The 20,461-nt window shown below is 44.7% G+C and overlaps 1 protein-coding gene across 1 annotated transcript in view; it reads right to left on the bottom strand.

The window, feature by feature from the left end:
• Positions 1-20,461, bottom strand: part of DNAH5 (dynein axonemal heavy chain 5) — a 159,906-nt gene that overhangs the window by 69,521 nt on the left and 69,924 nt on the right. Inside the window, exons 38-46 of the mRNA XM_056854233.1 lie at positions 18,978-19,172; positions 15,046-15,180; positions 12,777-12,884; positions 11,914-12,067; positions 11,068-11,214; positions 8,707-8,948; positions 7,279-7,455; positions 3,903-4,107; positions 3,188-3,330 (exon numbers count right to left, since the gene is read on the bottom strand). Coding sequence (XP_056710211.1) covers positions 3,188-3,330; positions 3,903-4,107; positions 7,279-7,455; positions 8,707-8,948; positions 11,068-11,214; positions 11,914-12,067; positions 12,777-12,884; positions 15,046-15,180; positions 18,978-19,172 — 1,506 coding nt within the window. The remainder of the gene's footprint in view (positions 1-3,187; positions 3,331-3,902; positions 4,108-7,278; positions 7,456-8,706; positions 8,949-11,067; positions 11,215-11,913; positions 12,068-12,776; positions 12,885-15,045; positions 15,181-18,977; positions 19,173-20,461) is intronic.

Here is a 20,461-nt window from a genome sequence, read left to right on the forward strand (position 1 = left end):
CAGAAATCTCAGAGACAACAGCACTTTCTGCAGGACAGGGATGGGCCGTGGCCCAGCCAGCATCCCCTGGAGAACGAGGCCAACCTCTTGGCAAAGCATCTCAATAACGGCCCTGTCCATACGGAAACTGTTGAGGCACTCAGTGTCCGAGAGACGCAGGGTACTGATGCGCTCTCTGTACCTGTGGGCGCGTCGCTGGCACCGTCATCGCAATGCAGCCCAGACATACAGAGCCGGCAGCAGGTGGAGGACTGTCAGGCGCCCCAGGATCAGGGCCGGGTATATAAGACACAGCCAGAAGAGGAGGCAGCCATCAGGAGCATTCCCCCTGGCTGCCATAGAGATTCCCTGGGGCAACTGCGGGCCAGGCTACCTCTCATGTGGACACTAGGCAGCCTGGAATGCTTCCGGGCCTCAGCCATCTCCCACACACCCCACAGCTGTGAGCCGCCAAGGTCATCCATGCAGACAAGCAGCCCTTATCTCCTGCACTCCCAGGAGCTTCCCCCCTATCCTCGTACACCGCACCCAAGGACCATGACAGAGCATGGGAAGACTAGCCGGACTCCCTTGCACCAGCCTAACTGGACAGACACCGAAAAGGTGCTTCTGTTTTTAAAAGTGGCGGAAAATGTTTCTGTGGTCATCCCCCCAGATAGACACATGCCAACACAGGCGCGGCAGTGCGAGTTCTGGGAGGAAGTGCCCAACGGGTATCTGCCCTGGGCCAAGCGACCAGTACGGGCCCTCGCGTTTGAAGCGGAGGAACAACTCCTAAGGGCACACAAAGAAACGGGTGCGGAGGCTGGTGGTGCAGGGTTTGGCCTTCGAGAATGCCCTGACCCAAGGACTGGAGGGACCCAAAGCCATTTTGCGCCCTCTCATTCCAGCCGTGTTGGTGGAGGGAAGAGGGGTTGAAGTGCTGCGTGGTGAATCTCTGGGGTGGGGGAGGGTGCAGAGCATCCTGCGACCTTCCTCTGAATGCGTGCCCTCCTACCTTGCAGCGCGCAACTTCCAAGAAGAGACCCACAGCTCACCAGCATCACCTGGAAGCCTGGCCAGCTCCGTCTCCCAGGGAAGCTGGCCGGGGCAGAGCACTCAGGACGGAGGGCCTACTGGCCCTGCTGCCTGCGCTGGATGCTCGCACGACCATCCCACAGAGATGGCTGGAACCCCGGAGGTCAGTTCCCTCAAGAGCCAGCGCGGCACCGGGGATAAGCCCATGGACCCCAGATGTCAGCGTTACAACTGAGACCAGGTGCCCTGGGACGAGAAGCGCAGGTGTGGGGCGGGTGCAGACAGGGGAGGTCTAGAGACGGCTGTTGGGGCGGCCTGCAAGTGACTGGGCCCTTTTTTCTGCAGGTCCACCACCCTTGGCCGTTACTGCTGCTGCCACTACAGTCATCCAATGTGGCAGCGACTAGCCCCCCAGGAGTGCCATGGTAACTCCGAGGACATCTCTCAGGCATGCATGGTGATGCCGAGGTCTTGTGACATGCCTGGTGAGTGCCGGCCCCCAGGCAACACCTCAAAAACATCGTTGGAAGACGAGCAGGGAGGTGATTGCAGACCCCAGCCACTGCCCATCCATGAGGCTCCTGACGACCCCCCAGAGCAGAAGGCCACCCCGCGGCCACGGAGGCGCAGGAGGAGGCCGTGGCCCCTGCCCGGCACAGCCCATCCCCCCACCTTCTCCTCCATGTGGGCGGCCACTGAGAGGAGACCGTCTGGAGACCAGACGGGAGTGGTGTGAGACAAGTGAATGGGCTGATCCCTGCATGGAGACCTTGGCTGGCGATGTGAACACCTCCAGGGGCCACCTATCGACGATGCTTGAGCTGACCCGCACCATGGCAGAGCGGCAGGCGGGATTACTGGGGGCCTTCCAAACCCTTCAGCGCTCCATGGCTGCCCCCCACCCCCTCCCTGACCCACCTGACTCTCCTGGGGCCCCCGGCCCCTTACAGCCGCGGCTGTGCTCCTGTACGCCGAGGGCGACAATAGGCAGCTCACTTCTGCCGGGCAGAGGGGTTGCACCGCCGGCCCCCAACACTCTGGTGGTCGAGTAAAGGGAGGGATTAATGGATGGGTGGAACTGAGGGGATGGTGGGGAGCCATCAAGGTGACTCTTCCAGCATGTCGCCACAAATCTCCGAGGGCCCAGATGCGTGCATTGGACACTCTCCCGGTCCCTTCGGGAGATCTCCACCCCTTCCTCTCCTGGCCTCCTCTTCTTCCCTCCCTCCCTCGCAGCGCCCCCTTCCCCCTGCTCTTCTCTCCCTGAGGGGTGGGGCCCCCACCACAGTCTCAGGAATGCGCTGTCTCTATAACTGTATGAATATATGTGTTAATAGAGTGATAAGTGCAATAGCATTGGGTTTATAGGATGTTAGTGATTTGTTTTTCACATATATATTCATTATTTTAATAGAACATTGTTGGAATTATATACTGTTTGTTAAATAAGTTTGGAGCCATCGTGCTGTTTCTTTGGGTATTAGTATTAGTTCTAAGCTAAACAGCCCTAAGCATTTTAACTTTCTCTCATAGGGCAGTTGCTGATCATTTTAGTCCCCTGATCATTTTAGTTTTTCTTTTCTCAACCTTCTCAAGCTCTTCAATATCCTTTTTGAGGTGTGGTGACCAGAACTCCACACAGTATTCCAAGTGTGGTCTCACCATAGATTTGTACAAGGGCAGTATGATAGCAGCAGTTTTATTCTCTATTCCCTGTCTGATTATGGCCAGCATGGAATTTGCCTTTTTCACAGCAGCAGCACACGGCGTTGACATCTTCATTGAGCTATCCACTGCCACCCCAAGATCTCTGTCTTAGTCTGTCACTGCCAGCACAGATCCCATCAGTGTATATGTGAAGTTGGGATTTTTTGCCCCAATATGCATCTCTTTATGCTTGCTCGCATTGAATCACATTTGCCATTTTAATGCCCACTCCTCCAGTTTGGAGAGATCCTTTTGGAGTTCTTCACAGTCCATTTTTGCTTTAACCACTCTAAATAATTTGGTATCATCTGATGATAGTTGTAAAGTACTGGACAATTGGAGGTGCTATATAAAATACATACAGTAACAACTGCTGTATTTTGAAGCTAGCCCTCACAATTAACCAAGAATTCACCAGGAATTAACTATTCGTGCCCCACTAGAAAATGTTATACTGTATTACCTTGCCTTGCTTTGCAATAGTGTGGATAAGGAAGTCAGTTCTCACGTTGTCAACGTTGGGCACTAGGATGGAGCCGTATTCTGGAGTGCTGTCGGTAGGATACACATACTCTTCAATGCAAGTGTTCCAATGCACCCATTTGCCTGGCAGAAACAGAACACAATGATTTCCTTTCCCAAAAAGTCTTCTATTTCAAGTTACAGAACTCCTTTTTAGCTTGGAGGTACTGTAGGAAAACTAGACAGAAATTGCTGAATGCTTTCCCCCATTTGAATAAAAAAAAATCAGAGGAGTAGGTGAGATCTCTAATACCAGCCATTGACAATGCAAAACATGGCTAAGTTGTCTTTTATATGTACCATTTTTGCATGAAGGACATTCACAAGCCAGAGAAAAAAAGGCATGCCCACAGCTCAGAAAAGAGAAGAACAGAGCCATGAGAAAGACTTCCTGTGTGGTCACCCCAACAGAGAATCTTGGAATTGTCTCAGTCAGAGCTGGGAAAGAGCTACATGAAAGGTTCATAGATATTTTAAATACCAATTCTGTCTCAAGGCAAATTATCATTGGAGCAAAATGCAGATGGAAATCTCCAATAACCAGTTTGGATCTCCGGCAAAGTTTATAAACCAGAAACTGCTTAATTGCACTCATCTTAATCATTCTGCATATGACTGTTCAGTGATATACAGCAAATGGTCAGAGCTTCACTTACCATCACCAGTAACGTAGTAGTCAAACATAGTATCTTCACTTCCCTCTGGGATGTTAGGAAGGTCCAGTTTGATAGTTTCATGGCCACGGAGCCAGCTCTCCATCTTGCGCCGATCCTCTAATTCCAGCAGTGCTCCAATACTCCACATCAGGGAGAAGACGTAGAGCCTCTCTAGATACTCTCCGGTTATTTCACCTCCCTGCTCCTGGGTAGCAAAACACCGTGACTTTTTAGTTGTTTAACTGTTAATTTCTCAAAGACACAAGACAGATATATAAAAGGACATCAGCCATCTTGAGAATACAGGTCCAATTCCAAGCTTTTTCATAACTGTCCACAGGAATTGCCAGTCGACCTTGTCAAAGGCTTTTTCAGCATTTACAAAATACTCAAATGTTGGCACTCAACACCTGGCTTTGTCCATTATGCTAATCAGAAGCTAACTATTCCAGACTAATTGCCTATCCTTGATTTTAATTCAAATCCATATTATTTTTTATCTTTAATATATCTGTCTCTTAATTGGGCAAAAAGCCACCATTCGTTTAGTTTATCCTCTTTTTCCAACATGTCCAAGGTTTTTAGTTTATGCACTACTCTGTCCTTTTCAATGGTTTCTAATAGTAAGTCCTTATATGTAAGCCAGTGTTTTTCCGTACCGGTCCTACTCTTAAATAAAGCCTCATGTGGTGAAAGCCATAAGGGGATCTTATTCATTAATTTCTTCCTATATCTATTCCACACCTTACTTATTGCAAATCTCAGTAGGTAGGCGGGAGAACCCCTCCCTGAACTTGGAGAAAAGGGAAGAGCATAGGACAGGAATTTTGGAGGAGGGGAGAAGATAAGAAAGTCGGAGATTATTTATTATAAGCAAAACGTTGTTTAAAAAACAGAAAAAAAAGCTACCCGAGCGGTCTGAAAAACAAGGGCAGCATTTCACTGATGGAGACGAGACAATTAACCGCTCAGGAGAAAATGACCCCTCGTAAACAGAGTAACAGTCAATCTCAGGCACAGACAACAAATGTGCTGGCAACTCCAACGTCAGATAGACAGACTCTGCAAGAACTAATAGAGAAAATTAGCCAAATGACGGATACGATTGTGGACACAATAAAAAGGTGGGGAAAATTGATGAAGACCTAGCCAAAGTGACAAATGAAATAATCAAAATCTTTGATATGGAACATGACATGAAACAGTTATTAGAAGAAGTTAAAGGAGTGAACGAGAGGATTACCCAGATGGAAGAATGTATGGATAATCTGGAAGAAAGAGATAAAGAAGCTGAGTCTGACAGATTAATGGTTGAGTTAAAGCAGAAGGAGAAATTCAGAAGGATAGGAGCCATGGAAGAAACAGAAAATGAAGATATATGCAGGGACATCATCCAACTGTTGGCAGGTAACCTGAATAGAGAAGAAAAAGTCTTTGCTACTGAGATTGATGAAGTTTTTCGAGTAAACTCCGAACAAGCAAAAGATAAAGGCTTACTGAGAGACATTTTAGTCAGTTTTATTAAAAAAATCAGTAAGGGATGAGATTTTGCATGAACATTACGAGAACAAAATAGAAGTGCGAGAAAAGGAAATAATTCTGAAGAAAGAATTACCAATACTGATTCTGCAAAGAAGAAAAGAATATAATTTTATAACAGATATTTTGAAGAGAAATGGAGTCTATTTTCGCTGTGAGTTTCCAGAGGGTCTTTCATTTATGTTTAAAGGAAACATGGTGAAAGTAACAAATGTGCAAATGGCAAAGAACTTTTTAGTTAAGTTTAAGAAACCACTGAAATAAATTTATGGTAAAAATTTAAACAACAGCAACGTTTTCTAAGTAGCAATGTATAGTAAGAATATTAAATTGTTATCCTGGAATGTGAATGGAATTAATGAACCTTGTAAGAGAAGGAAGATTTTTCAGTATGTTAAGAAAAAAGGATGCCATATTACATGTTTACAGGAAACCCTTATAATAAAAGAAGCAAAGAAACTTCTAGTAAACAAACAATTAGGGAAGGAATTTGTTGCCCCGTGTGAATCAGGGGAAAAAAATGGAATTGTTATCTATGTTAAGGAAGGGCTTTTATATAATGCTCTCCCTTCTAAGTTTCTTGAAGGGATAGATAATAAAAGGCCAATGGATGCACGAAAATGTATATGGAACCAGGACGGATTAGAAACCACTGAACATGTCCTTTTTGAGTGCACGTTATACAATCATATTTGCTCAGGCCCTCTGATTCCCTTGTTAGTGGATTGTCCCAGACCTCTCAGAAAACATCGTCGAGAGCTCCTTTTGTCAGATTCAACACCAAATTTATCTTTTAGTATGGCTAGATTTGCCTGGCTGGCAACTAAAATAAGACAAAATGCACTTAAGGCTCTGGAATAACCAATCTGTGATTAGAATCTCTACTGTTTTATGTATATCGAGGAGGATTTTATCTCTTTATTCCAGTTTTTAATCTCCACTACAGTTTTACTTTTTGTATTGGTCCATAACTATTTATGTATCTACTTAATTTCAATTTTTTTTTAGGATATTTGATGGTCTATGACTGCAAATAAAGTCTGTTCTGTTCACCTGTGTAGCCATTCATACATTTGGAACAACCTTAATGAAATAAAAACAAACTTTACCCAGTTCTAACAACATTATAGCACATCACAGAGGATAAAAACATTAATGGCAATTCTGATTATTATATATTTTTCTTATTCAAATGATACCTCCCTTATGGTATCATGGTGAAGCGGTTAAGAGCAGTGGTTTGGAGTGGTGGACTCTAATCTGGAGATCTGGGTTTGATTCCCCACTCCTCCAAATGAAGCCAGCTGGGTGACCTTGGGCTAGTCACAGTCCTCTCTGAACTCTCTCAGCCTCACCAACCTCACAAGGGGTCTGTCGTGGGGAGGGGAAGGGAAGGCGATTATAACCCGGTTTGATTCTTCCTTAAGTGGTAGAGAAAGTCAGCATATAAAAACCAATTATTCTTCTTTTTAATCAAAAATCTGGCAAGAGAATGACATTTCTCTACTCTACAGTCCCAGAGTGGTTACTGCCAGGTAAACATACAAGAGAAATATCCACCTTGAGGAATATCATTTAAAAACAGGAGAAATATCATATAAAAATTAAACAAACACTACTATCCTGACTGATTTCATGACTTCACCTGGCATTCCTAGTAAAGAAGTATTTACTCCGGGCCAGTTCACAATCACATTGTGGAAGTCCCCAACAGCTGTTCAAATAAAGGATTTGCATATTTTGTTTTGATGCAGCCAGATATGCAAGGGTGATATTGCTTGCAACGAGTTTTATGGAAAGGCAATTAGATTATTGTAAGAAGCGTGAATGATTTTACCTTGTAAGGGATGAGGCCCTGCAGCATACTGATGCTTTGCATTATCACAAAGGCCTCCAGCATCTCTATCTTGTACTCCAAGGACTGGATGCTGAAGCGGTACACTTCTGGAAAAGATGCAGCATACAGCTGGCGCAGGATCTCCGCTTCCTGTGGAGATCGCTTCCTCAAGAACCCCTGTTACCACCAAGGGCAGAACAACCACAGAAACTTTTAAATATATGTATATATACAATGCAATTCTTGACAGCAATTTAAATTAGAGGTGTAGTGAATATTCTCTCATTTTTACCTTCAAGCTCAAATTAGCAAAGTTGATAAGGTACACCATTTATCCACAAGAAACCACTTACCTGTCAAACAACCTTCTTTTGATCCTCTTTAACACCCTAGGTGCTACTTTTTTTGATGGGCTACCACCCAATAAAGTAATCACATAATGAATGGGAGGACATTAAGACACCATACAGGCAATCAAATCTGGGTACACGATAACATGACAAGGCTACCGAAAGTAAGTGAGGGCAATGGAAATTAATAGATGAACATTTCTGTAAGTAGTGCAGAACAGCCAAATGAGGTTTCAACACCCATGTAAAACTGAATAATTTTAGAGCAACTCTAAGTTAAATATATAATCAGACAGCTAATTTTCCCACAGAGCACTGGGCTTGGATGTGAGGAAACCCACAGACAATCCCTGATCAACTATGAAGGCCAGACTCTTAATTTATAAGCTACATCGCTTGAATTTTCTGAGAATAAAATGAAATAACCCAACATATGTCAGCTGCATTCCTTGGAGGAATTTAGGGATACAGATGGGATTGCACAAATCAGCATAGAGAAACTTGCCAAGAACTACAACTGTGTCTGCTTTGTGTCCTTAACTGCAGACATTTCAGCACTTCTGAATCCAGCAGGCAAGAACTGTGAGATGCTGTAACACAGAGGGTCCCCAACCTTTTTGAGCCTGTGGGTACCCTGGGAGTCAACAACAGAATCGCCAATGCAGGATGCAGAGAGACACACACACACAGGAAGCCCAAATGCAGGGGACAGGAAGAGTCATTTTTAAAAACGCAGCGGAAAAGAGAGAATAAACTCACACTACAGTGGCAGCTTGTGCTGAAACAATGTTATTTTAATCTGCACTGCCGATCAGATCCCCAATACTAATCAGAAATCCTGCTGGGCAGTAGCCTCACCTGGCCACACCCACTTTCTAAAAACACCCAGGTGGCTTCATGTGGAGGAGTGGGGTTCACCAGATCAGAGCCCACTGCTCCTGTGGAGGAGTGGGGAATCAAACCTGGTTCTCCAGATTAGAGTCCACCTCTCCTAACCACTACACCACGCTGGCTCTCTGAACAGTTGAAGCACATGGATATTGTGAACGGAAAGGGTCTGAAATGCAAGTGTTTATACCTCAAGAATAGGGCTCCAGTTGAGAACCGAGGAGCTCATGAACACCATTCCATTCCTCGACACGGTAGCAGGAGAGGCATTGTCAATATTATGAGGCTCAAAGACAATTTTGCAGTTTGCCGCCATGGGGATTCGATCTCCATTTGCTAGTGTTAACGTTTTGTTATCATCAAGCACTGAGTTCAGGTTCTCAATCCAAATGGCATCAACGGGGCCATCAAGGACTATCCAGATGTGCTCTCCTATAACCCAGTAATGGGAAAAACACATTTCATTTAAAGAAATTTGAAAACATTTCAAATATGCCCCATCACCTGCAACGTTCTAGCATCCTTGCACAGAGTTAAACATGATGATGAGGTGAAGGCAGTGTTGCCTAGTGTTAAGTCCTGGGCTCGACTGAGGAAAACCCAAGTTAAAATCTGCAGACCTGAAGCTCAAGGAGAGGCCTTGAGCGAGTCTCTAGGTTGAACCTAGCCTTTTGATAGACTTGCATTAGAGGAATTCTCCTTCCTCTGGAGAAAAGAACCTCCACTCAATCCAACCCCTCAGTCATACGGTTGCTGCGAAACTGAAGTACTTAGAGAACAAAATCACAATATACAAACAAAAAATACACAAACAACATCAAAATGCACTGGACACAAGATATTCAAACACCTTACTTTGGGTTTCTATTTATCAATTCCCATAAGCTCAAAACAAACATTCCCTCTAAATCACTGGTTCCCAACCAGGGGTCCGTGGACCCCCAGGGGTCCGCAAGAACTAAATTGAGGTCCGCGAAACAAAGTTATAAACCCATAATAAATTAATATTTTCAATTAAAAGTTCTCTATTATAAAAATATATATTCAAATATTATTCTAAGTTTAATGTTTAACTAACAGTTATGATTAAAGTTTATTTTCAAATTCTCAAAATTTTTATTTTGAACCTTGGGGTCCCTGCACCGAACAAAAAAGTCCTAGTGATCCCTGGTCAAAAAAAGGTTGGGAACCACTGCTCTAAATGGTGGCAGAAGCATTACATTTGTCTGAGCAAACACCAACATGCTGAAAAAACAGTCCTTACTTTAACATATGCATAAAGTTCTAGATACAAACTAAATAAGGCAATATCTTCTGTAGAAATTAACTTCATTGGCTGTAATAACAGGTCCAATATATTGTTTTGTACTCCAGGGTTCCCCCAAAGTAGTTTCAGGACAGCTTTAAAGGGTCAATTTCTTTTGTAGGAGGGATGTTTTGGAAATCAGTAGTGTTCTGTATTATGTTTTTACGTATAAATGCACAAGTTGAACAGGTGGAAAGCAAGCAGGTCTGCGGAGAGTTCCTCCTAGTTCCAATATAGAAGAAAAAGAAGAAGAGTTGGATTTTATATGCCGACTTTCTCTATCACTTAAGGAAGAATCAAACTAGCTTACTATCACCTTCCCTTCCCCTCCCCACAACAGACACCCTGTGAGGTAGGTGGGGCTGAGAGATTGTGACTAGCCCAAGGTCACCCAGCTGGCTTTATGTGTAGGAGTGGGAAACCAACCCAGTTCACCAGATTAGCCTCCACCGCTCATGTGGAGGAGTGGGAAATCAAACCTGGTACACCAGATCAGAGTCAACCGCTCCAAACCACTGCTCTTAACCACTACACCACGCATAGCATGAAACTTGCTGGGACTTTGCAACAGCCACACACACACACTCAACCTAACCCACCTCGCAGGGTTGCTGTGAGGATAAGATGAGGAAAGAGAGCCACAATCACTGCCTTGAGTTCTCTGGAGAAAGGGCAGGGTAGAAATGCATTAGATAGATGGGCAGGTCAGTCCCCAAATGCAGTGGCTCATGAAACTGCTTTTCTTAGAGGGAACTCAGAGAACTTCTTTCTCCAGCCAGATTCTAAGTACACAAGTTGTTTCTTCTGCCCCATTTCCTGCAAGTAGGAATGGGTTCAGATACCTTCCAAATTGGCATTACAGGGAGTTCCTTAGTGGCACCTAAAAGAACACCTGCTGGTCAAACTATCACTCTATAAACAAACCTATCTCTGTGCTCACAAAACTCAGCCAAATAAGTTGCAGCAATAAGGAAGGGGTGGAAATTCCATCTTTCTGAATAGTAGGTGGTTTTCCTCAGAGGAAATTCCTGTCGCTACTGAGGCTTCTTCCCCTCTCCTTCCCCAACAAGCTACCAAGAGTTACCTTGCCCATTAAGATATTACTGGTTTTTAAGAACCAGTGGGAGAGATGGATAAAAACCCTGGACTTCAGGGGGTTTTGAGGCACCCTAATGCAAACTCATTCTTTGTTGGCGTTTCCTTTTGGCACAAATACTTCACATAGCAAAGATCCATTCTGAGCACCTTTCTTAGCTCTCAAAGTTTTCCTCCAAAGAGTGGAGAAAACCCCATCCGTCCAGTCATTTGTTGCGACGTCAAGACGTCCAAACATCTGAGGGGCTGTGATGGCCTTAGGATTCATTCTCATTTCACGGTGGGGCTGTCCACAATCTGCAGAAGTCATAATTGTGAAAAGTATTTCATTATTATTCCAAATGCCACAGTGTGATGATGCACTACTCTTTCATTCTTCAACAGCCACGTTTTTTCATTCATCAACATCCACGTTTTTCAATCTCATTAATTTGAATGAATTGTACTTAGAACTGTTAAAATAACGTATAATACATGTATTAAAGAAAACTATGAAAGACTAATTAATTATTTGTATAAAATGTTGCTTCTCCGCCCCCCCTGCCCCCCGAGATGTCTCCACGATCACATCAGAGACTGAAGCCCACTATGACATCTTCAGATAAACTATTTGCTATTTTAAACATGTATTTTAAAATAGCACATATATGTAAATGTCACACACACACACACAGTTCATCTATTGAGCAAGTTTATGACTCCTTTTAACAGCAACTGGTGTGGCTATGGATATCGACCACTAGATGTCCTGCATGGCCAGTTTATCCCCAGTTAAAAAGCAACTCTTTGCAAATCTCATTATTGTTCAGTGCAGAGCACAGTATTGAACTACCCATGCATAAAAGCCCTAGGAAAGGAGAAAGCCTACAGGAAAGAAGAAAATGCTCAAGAGTTTCAGGGGCAAAATCTTTGATTGTGCAGAGCCATGAAACATGGTTTGGCCCTAATAAAAAAATGTTACTTTGTTGGTTATGGAAGCAAATGTGTTCTCCATACCTGTCATGGCTTTCATCAGCGTGTGGATGCACGTCGTCTTTCCTGCCCCACTCGGACCCAACGCCATCATGCCGTGCCTAACCCGCTGCGTTTCAAACAGCTGGATAACCTTCAGTCTCCAGGGAGGATGGTTAATTAAGCCAGCCCCTTCCACCTGTCAAGATTGCCACCAAGAAGCACATCACTGCTTAATGCATCATCAGGCTTTGTTGACTAGTGTTGCAGACCAATTTAACATGAACCTTTAGGACTAGTTCCAGAGTTGTTACCGATTTAATGGATGTGATCCCAATGCAATGTATGAACAAGGGTGAAAGAATCTGCCTCGTTCTGAATTTGTTTAGTAAGTTGAGAAAGGTTATGCTGTTGCCTATTCCCAATGTTAGGAGCCCCGTGGCGCAGAGTGTTAAGCTGCAGTACTGCAGTCAAAAGCTCTGCTCACGACCTGAGTTCGATCCCGACGGAAGTCGGTTTCAGGTAGCCGGCTCAAGGTTGACTCAGCCTTCCATCCTTCCGATGGGGAAATGAGTACCCAGCTTGCTGGGGGTAAAGGGAAGATGACTGGGGAAGGCAATGGCAAACCACCCAGCAAACAAAGTCTGCCTTGGAAACGTCGGGATGTGACGTCACCCCATGGGTCAGGAATGACCCGGTGCTTGCACAGGGGACCTTTACCTTTATTCCCAGTGTTATGAATTGTCACTCTGCCCGTTCTTGCACACAACGGAGCCCCCTACGGAAATCTCTCATACTTTTGTTCATTTGTTTTGACTGTGTGTGTTTTTTTTCCACTGCATTTTTGAATTGAGAAAATGGAGGCAGTCTTTCAAGGGTTAGTTTACTAGCAGATCTGTTTGTATTACCTGCTTGCTAATGGCAGCCTCGAGCTCTGGATAGCCTGCTTTGTCGAGCTGTATGCTGGGAAACAAGTCTTCGATCAGACTCAAGAATAAGGGCTCGTCTTCATCAATCTAACAACGACAACAACAGAACCACAATGGAACCCTCATTTTCTGTCGTTCAACCATACTTATTTGCAGTAGGATTCCTGGCTGTGCCGCACTTTTGAAATTGGCACCCTTTTAGACTTCAGAGAAGAGCCCCAACTCCCCACTGCACACACATTTTCCATGGAAGTGCTGGCAAAGTCAGAGCACAGCTTCCCGTCTCAGTAGCCTAGAGAGGGGAATATAGGCAGGAAAGAGGAGAGGACAGAACAAGAAAAAGGCAAGCCAAGGCAGTCAGAGCAAGGATCACAGTGATGGACTACCTGGAAGTGAGAGGATCTGGAAGTGCTTAATGAAGCCAGGATTGGAAGCTCGTGACAAGGGAGTCCTCTTACAATGATAATGCCTGAAAAATGTTTAAGGAAGAGTATAAAGTAGGTAGTAAAGGTTGATCTAAGGAGCCTTGTGGCGCAGAGTGGTAAGCTGCAGTACTGCAGTCAAAAGCTCTGCTCACGACCTGAGTTCGATCCCAACGGAAGTTGGTTTCAGGTAGCCGGCTCAAGGTTGACTCAGCCTTCCATCCTTCCAAGGTCGGTGAAATGAGGACCCAGCTTGTGGGGATAAAGGGGAGATGACTGGGGAAGGCACTGGCAAACCACCCCGTAAACAAAGTCTGCCTTGGAAACGTCGGGATGGGACATCACCCCATGGGTCAGGAATGACCCGGTGCTTGCACAGGGGACCTTTACCTTTTAAAGGTTGATCTAGGTCGGCCGCATGGTTCTTTGACATGCCACCTGAGTACCTACACAGCATCCACCCCATGCTTCAGGAAAGTGGCAGGGCCCTAACTGGGTGGGGGGGTAGGGCAGCCACCACCCCGTGGCAGGCAGAGAGGGCAGCAGACCTGCCTCTCCTACCCGGCACAGAGGCGTCTACAGGAAAGGCAGTTCTGCTGTCCTCTCTGCCTGCCACAGGGGCGGCGGCTACCCTCCTCACCCAGCCACCCCAGCTAAAGCCCTAGAAAGTTGCCCTTGCCCTGAAGGTTTGTGATTGGCAGGTGGTTCCCACCTCGAAACAGCAACCGTCAGAGGAATGGGTATGCTGCACGCCTCCCAGAGGTGCCGGCACCATGCCAGGCAAATGTGGTTCTTTTGGTCGATGATAACTACAAATGCAGCTCCCTGCAAGCTACAGAGTAGGTACCACTGATCTAAGGCTATGAGGAGAGTAAAGGTACAAGATTCAGAGGGCTCTGGCCATCCTGGGAAGCTGGGCCAGATGCTACAGGAAGTGAGCATATCTGTTGTCCTCAAGCACTGTCCTGAAGAAGGAGGAGGAGGAGAAGTTGGTTTTTATATGCTGATTTTCTCTACCTTTTTAAAGGAGTCTCAAATAGACTTACAATCTCCTTCCCTTCCTCTCCCCACAACAGACACCTTGTGAGGTAGATGGGGCTGAGAGAGCTCTAACAGAACTGTGACTAGCCCAAGGTCACCCAGCTGTCTTCATGTGGAGGAATTGGAAAACCAACCTGGTTCATCAGATTAGAGTCCACCACTCATGTGCAGGTGTGGGAAATCAAACCAGATTCTCCAGATTAGAGTCTACTGCTCCTAACCACTACACCACACTGGCTCCCTCTGCATGAGGTGAGGGGGTAGAAGAAATCTTTGTCTGGGGGCCCACAGCATTCACTACCTAGGTGTTGTCAAGAGCTTATTCTGCAACTTGCATCACCGAAAACACACCAACACATGCACAGGGATGGGCTTTTCATGGGTAGAAACTAAACATCAGGACCTGTTAGGATAGCAGGTATAACTGGGGAGGAAGTCCAAAGTAGGAGAGACAAGGTGGCATTCCGACAAACAAGGGGGATGTGGGGATGAAAGCACACTGAATGATGTGCCCTGAAGAGGTTCTAAAGCAGACAGGGAAAGATAGATCTCAGACAGAACTCCAGATGATCAACAGAACATGGATACAACAGAGAGATAAGTGGATCAATAAAGACCACTTCCACATTTTAAGCAAATAACGGAATCAGCAACGAGTTGCCACAAAAGTAATTTTGGAAGCAGAAGTTCAGTCAAAGGAAAGAAACTGACATTTTAATTCTAACCATTTCTGAAAGCACACCGCAAGACGCGGCTGGCAGAAAACACATCTACTCAAGGCTTACCAGCTTGGAAAGATTCATGTCTCTCAAGACACGCATCACAATAGTGGATTCCGTGTCATCTGGGTTTGCTCTTTTGGCTGCTCCCAAGGTCCGCAACACAGACAATATATTCCTGAGCCCGAAATCATAGTGCACCTAACAAAAGGCCAAAGGTGTTTAGGCAAGGCAATTACAGGGGTGAAAATTTTATGTCAAGGATAAGAAAAAGTCACCCTTCTGTTTTTATCAGCAGCTTGTGCGTATTTTATGTCAATTGAGATTGGTCCAGTATTGGATATTACTGACATTAAACATAAGGAAGAACATGGACCTGGCACCAAAAACCAGAAACTTGTGTCAAATTGTTCCTCCTCCCACTTGTAACATGCAGTAATGAAAATATGTGATACAATGCCATTTCAGAACTTCATGTAGACCAGTTGTCTGTCTCTATATAAAGATATTTGATGTGTTCATCTCAGTCTGGTTTGGGGAGGAGCTGTGGCTCAATGGAAGAACATCTGTTTGGCATGAAGAAGGTCCCAGGTTCAATCTCTAGCATCTCCAGCCAGACAGCTCAGGGAGTAGGTGATGTGGAAGATCTCCACCTGGAAACTTGGAGAGCTGCTATGAGACTTCGATGAACCGACAGCCTTACTGGGTAGAAGGCAGCTTCTTCATGTGCCCAACCCCCATCATGAAGAATAAGGGCGGAGGAAACATTATATATTTATAATACTATATGATTCAGGAGAGAAGACCAGGAGCTTGCCCCAAGATTGCATTTGCAACAACAGCCCTGAGTTCTTTGTCACATTTAGTTCTGCCCTCATCAAGGAACACACACAGCAAAAATTATCTATCCAGTACCTACAAAGACCAATGGTAATACTAGAACTGATACTGAAACCCACAACATGAGTTTGTCCTAAGATCAGAGAGATGGGAGTGGGGGCGGGGGGTGGGGGAACTGTGCATGCTCCTTATGCAACTGTGGTTCTATCACACTAGCTTTGATTCTTTGGAAATTGGGGCCTGGAGTTCTCCTAGAATTACAACTGGTCTCCAGACTATAGAGATCATTTTCCCCTGGAAGAAATAGCTGCTTCAGAGGACAAACTCTATGGCATCACATCCCTGCTGAACTCTCTCCCCCCCCACACCCCACCCAAATGCCACTTTCCCCTGCACCAGCCCCCAAATCTCCAGGAGTTTTCCAAAACTGGAGTAGGCAACCCTATCTCAAAAAGCTACCGCCCATCTCTAGATTAAGGCTGAATACTAAGAAGCTGACTGATGGCTGTCAGGCACGAGCGTCTCATTGAAAGTAATCCTGAACTCTCTCTCTCTCTTTCATGTTGGGTCTTCCACTTACTCTGCTGCCTTCAACTTTTCCTAGCATTATCGTCTTTTCATAAATGTGTGTGTGTGTGTGTGTTAAGTGCCGTCAAGTTGCTTCCGACTCACGGCGACCCTATGAATGAAAGTCCTCCAAAATGTCCTATCTTTGACAGTCTTGCTCAGATCTTGCAAACTGAAGGCTGGGGCTTCCTTTATTGAGTCAATCCATCTCTTGTTGGGTCTTCCTCTTTTCCTGCTGCCCTCAACTTTTCCTAGCATGACTGTCTTTTCCAGTGACTCTTGTCGTCTCATGACGTGACCAAAATACGATAGCCTCAGTTTAGTCATTTTAGCTTCTAGGGTCAGTTCAGGCTTGATTTGATCTATAACCCACTGATTTGGTTTTTTTTTTTGGTTTTTTTGGCAGTCCACGGAATCCGTAACACTCTCCTCCAACACCACATTTCAAAGGAATCTATTTTCTTCCTATCAGCTTTCTTCACTATCCAGCTTTCACACCATTTCATAAATACACCTATATAAATTATGTTACTGTTCTTGGAGTGCTGTTTTTAATGTCCTAACTTTGCACATGTTGTGAGCATGTTCGCCACCTCTGATCTTTGCAGGGCTGCTTCCTGGTTGAATTCTCCCCCTTCAAGTTTTCCATTTAGCTCCAGTATGGACCTGCTGTTTTTCACTGACAGTTCCAGCATTACAGAACATCTTCCCCAAAGAAGTGCAAAGAACCCCCCTCCCCGCCGCCGCCCCCATGTTGCCTGCTTTCCATAAGAAATGCAAGACTGATCTTGTTCAGTGGGAATTTTGTTGTTAATTTCACATGGAGGGTATTATTGTGTGGGAAAGTTGTATGGCTATGTTTTGCTTGTCTTTTTCTATTATTTGAATCCATCTAATGTTGGGTTTTCCTCTTTTCCTATTGCTTTCAACTTTTCCTAGCATTACATTCTTTTCCAGTGAGTCTTGTCATCTCATGATGTGACCAAAGTTTGGTCATTTTGCTTTCTAGGGAGTATTCTGGCTTGATTTGATCTAGAACCCACTTATTTTGTCTTTTTGATGGTCCATGGCATCTGTAAAACTCTCCTTCAACACCACATTTCCAATGATTCAGTTTTCTTCCAATCAGCTTTCTTCACTGTCCAACTTTCACGTCTATACATAATGATGAAGAATGCCATCGTATGAATTGCTGAGCTTAGCCTATAGATAAAAAGCTCCACCACCAGCTCAAGAATCAGTCATGTGTCCTAAAGGTGTGTTCTCAGGACAACCAGGAGAGAGACCATACCTTGCAGGTGACCAAGTCCTATGAAGAAAGGTTGAAGGAGCTGGGTATGTTTAGCCTCGAGAGGAGAAGACGGAGAGGGGATATGATAACCATCTTCAAGTACTTGAAGGGCTGTCATATAGAGGATGGTGCTGTGTTGTTTTCTGTTGCCCCAGAAGGTCAGTCCAGAACCAACAGGTTGAAATTAAATCAAAAGAGTTTCCGTCTAGACATTAGGAAGAATTTTCTAACAGTCAGAGTGGTTCCTCAGTGGAACAGGCTTCCTCAGGAGGTGGTGAGCCCTCCTTCCCTGGAGGAATTTAAGCAAAGGCTAGATGGCCATTGGTCAGCAATGCTGCTTCTATGACCTTAGGCAGATCATGAGAGGAACGGCATCTTGGCCATCTTCTGGGCATGGAGTAGGGGTCACTGGGTGTGTGTGTTGGGGGGAGGTAGTTGTGAATTTCCTGCATTGTGCAGGGGGTTGGACTAGATGACCCTGGTGGTCCCTTCCAACTCTATGATTCTATGGTGTTAAATAGCAAGACCAACATTATCAGTCCCCGTTGCATTGCATTTACAGCTTTTAGGAAGACTTCTGGTTCTTTAGCTGACTGATCAACAGTGCACTCTGTCGTGAGCAGCAGGGATCTAGATACTGAACAGACACAGATCCCGGCTGAGTTGGTAACAGAGGCAGAGGCGGGGCCCTCTGTCTCCTCTGAAGTTGGCAGTTTGCCTCCGTCGGAGTCAGAAGTTCCTGCTCCTCTCATGATTAACGATGAGGAGAGTCAGACAGCAAGGATAGAAGATTCACCCCCACAGATAGATAGGCTTAGGCAAACACTTAGCTACCTGTCGCAGGAAGGCACAGGAGTATAGATGGACACAAAGCCCTGAATACTGAGAGGAACCAGGCTAGGTAATTGATGGGGATAATGAGCACACTACCGGAGGGTCATATAATCCCAGACTGTTGAAAGGTTTCTCCGTGGAAGCAACGATTCAGTTTCCGGACTGCTTCGCATCCACTTCGGCTCCTGACCCTTTCTCCGACCGGCTTGAATTCCTGGCACTCTGACCCTCGGCTTGATTAACGACTCTTCTTCTGGACACAGTTGTACTCCTGTTTTGATCTCCACTAACTCGACCTTGGACCACACGTCTACCCAGCCTCCTAGCCCCGCCCGGGACCTGACACAATCCTAAGCAAAGTCAAACCTTTCTGAGACAATGGAAGTCAAATGGGCTGAGAAGGATGTAGCTCCGCCAAGGATTGCACTGCAAATCTCTTCACAAAACTCGAACAAGACACCCTTACCTGCTTGGACAACTGCTCTTCACAGAGCTTGTACAGAGTGAAGAACTTCCTTGCAAGCACAATGTTGTCAATGAAGCCACAGCTGGCCAGTTTGACCCGGATGATGATCTGCCGGTCTGGGACCATCATTGCCACGGAGCGGAAGTTGATCTTCAGGTTTTCAGGTAGCTCTTGGCGGCCAGCGTACCCAGGGTTCTGGTTGGAAAGAATGATCCATTTGGACCATCATTCATATTGGTCTCATCACTGGCAAACTTATTTAACACAGTATACAAAGGGTCAAGAGAAACGCCATTCCAAATTCAAAAAGGATATCCTCCGCAACATAATACTCTCATAATACTAGAATGTGGGGTCATCTGCTGAAGCTGCAGGGTGAGAGCTTCAAAACAGACAAAAGCAAGTATTTCTTTACACAACACATAGTTAAATTCTGGAACTCCCTGTCCCAAGATGTGTTGATTATTCAACGATAAGCAATCACTATGGCTATGATTACATAAAACAAACCAATGATATCAGTATAAATGTAATACTGTATTAGTCTTTTGTTCCTTCACAAAGACATTTAACAAAATTTTGTTAGGACCATTCACAGACAGGCTTCCGGTAAATATCCTGTTTCATATAACTTTTCATCAGTTAATAAATAATAGTCCATAAATAATAATTAATCTTCTGTTCTTCTTCTTTTGCTCTTTTTTTCAGATCCCTTTACTGAAGATTTTTTGAAGAGTTGGTGCTCAATGGCTATCCCACGATGCTTCTATTCTAATCAATTAAATTCATTATTATTAAAACTTGTATCACTGGGAAAAAATTTTTTATGCTAGTGCACAGTATAACATGCAAAACATAATATAACATAATTACTTACTGACAACTTTCCATGTCTTAAGCATATATCCAGGTAACTATATAAGTATGTTACTCAATTCATGTTATACTGTGCACTAGCATAAAAAAATTTTTTCCAATGATACAAGAACAAAAGAAGAAGAACAGAAGATTAATGAATGGTCCTAACAATATTTTGTTAAATGTCTTTGTGAAGGAACAAAAGACTAATACAGTATTACATTTATACTGATATCATTGGTTTGTTTTATGTAATCAAAGCCATAGTGATTGCTTATCGTTGAATAACCAGTAATTTTGCAATCCAAGTTCTACTTTAATTGTAATTTAACATACCAAGATGTGTTGATGGCTGCCAACTTGGAAGGCTTTAAGAGGGGAGTGGGCATGTTCATGGAGGAGAGGGGTATTCATGGCCACTAGTAAAAATGGGTACTAGTCATGATGCATACCTATTCTCTCCAGGATCAGAGGAGCATGCCTATTATATTTGGTGCTGGGGAACACAGGCAGGATGCTGCTGCTGCAGTCGTCTTGTTTGTGGGCTTCCTAGAGGCACCTGGTTGGCTACTGTGTGAACAGACTGCTGAACGTGATGGGCCTTTGTCTCATCCAGCATGGCCTTT

Source organism: Euleptes europaea, chromosome 8 (assembly GCF_029931775.1).
Source record: "Euleptes europaea isolate rEulEur1 chromosome 8, rEulEur1.hap1, whole genome shotgun sequence".
Taxonomy (NCBI): Eukaryota; Metazoa; Chordata; class Lepidosauria; order Squamata; family Sphaerodactylidae; genus Euleptes; species Euleptes europaea.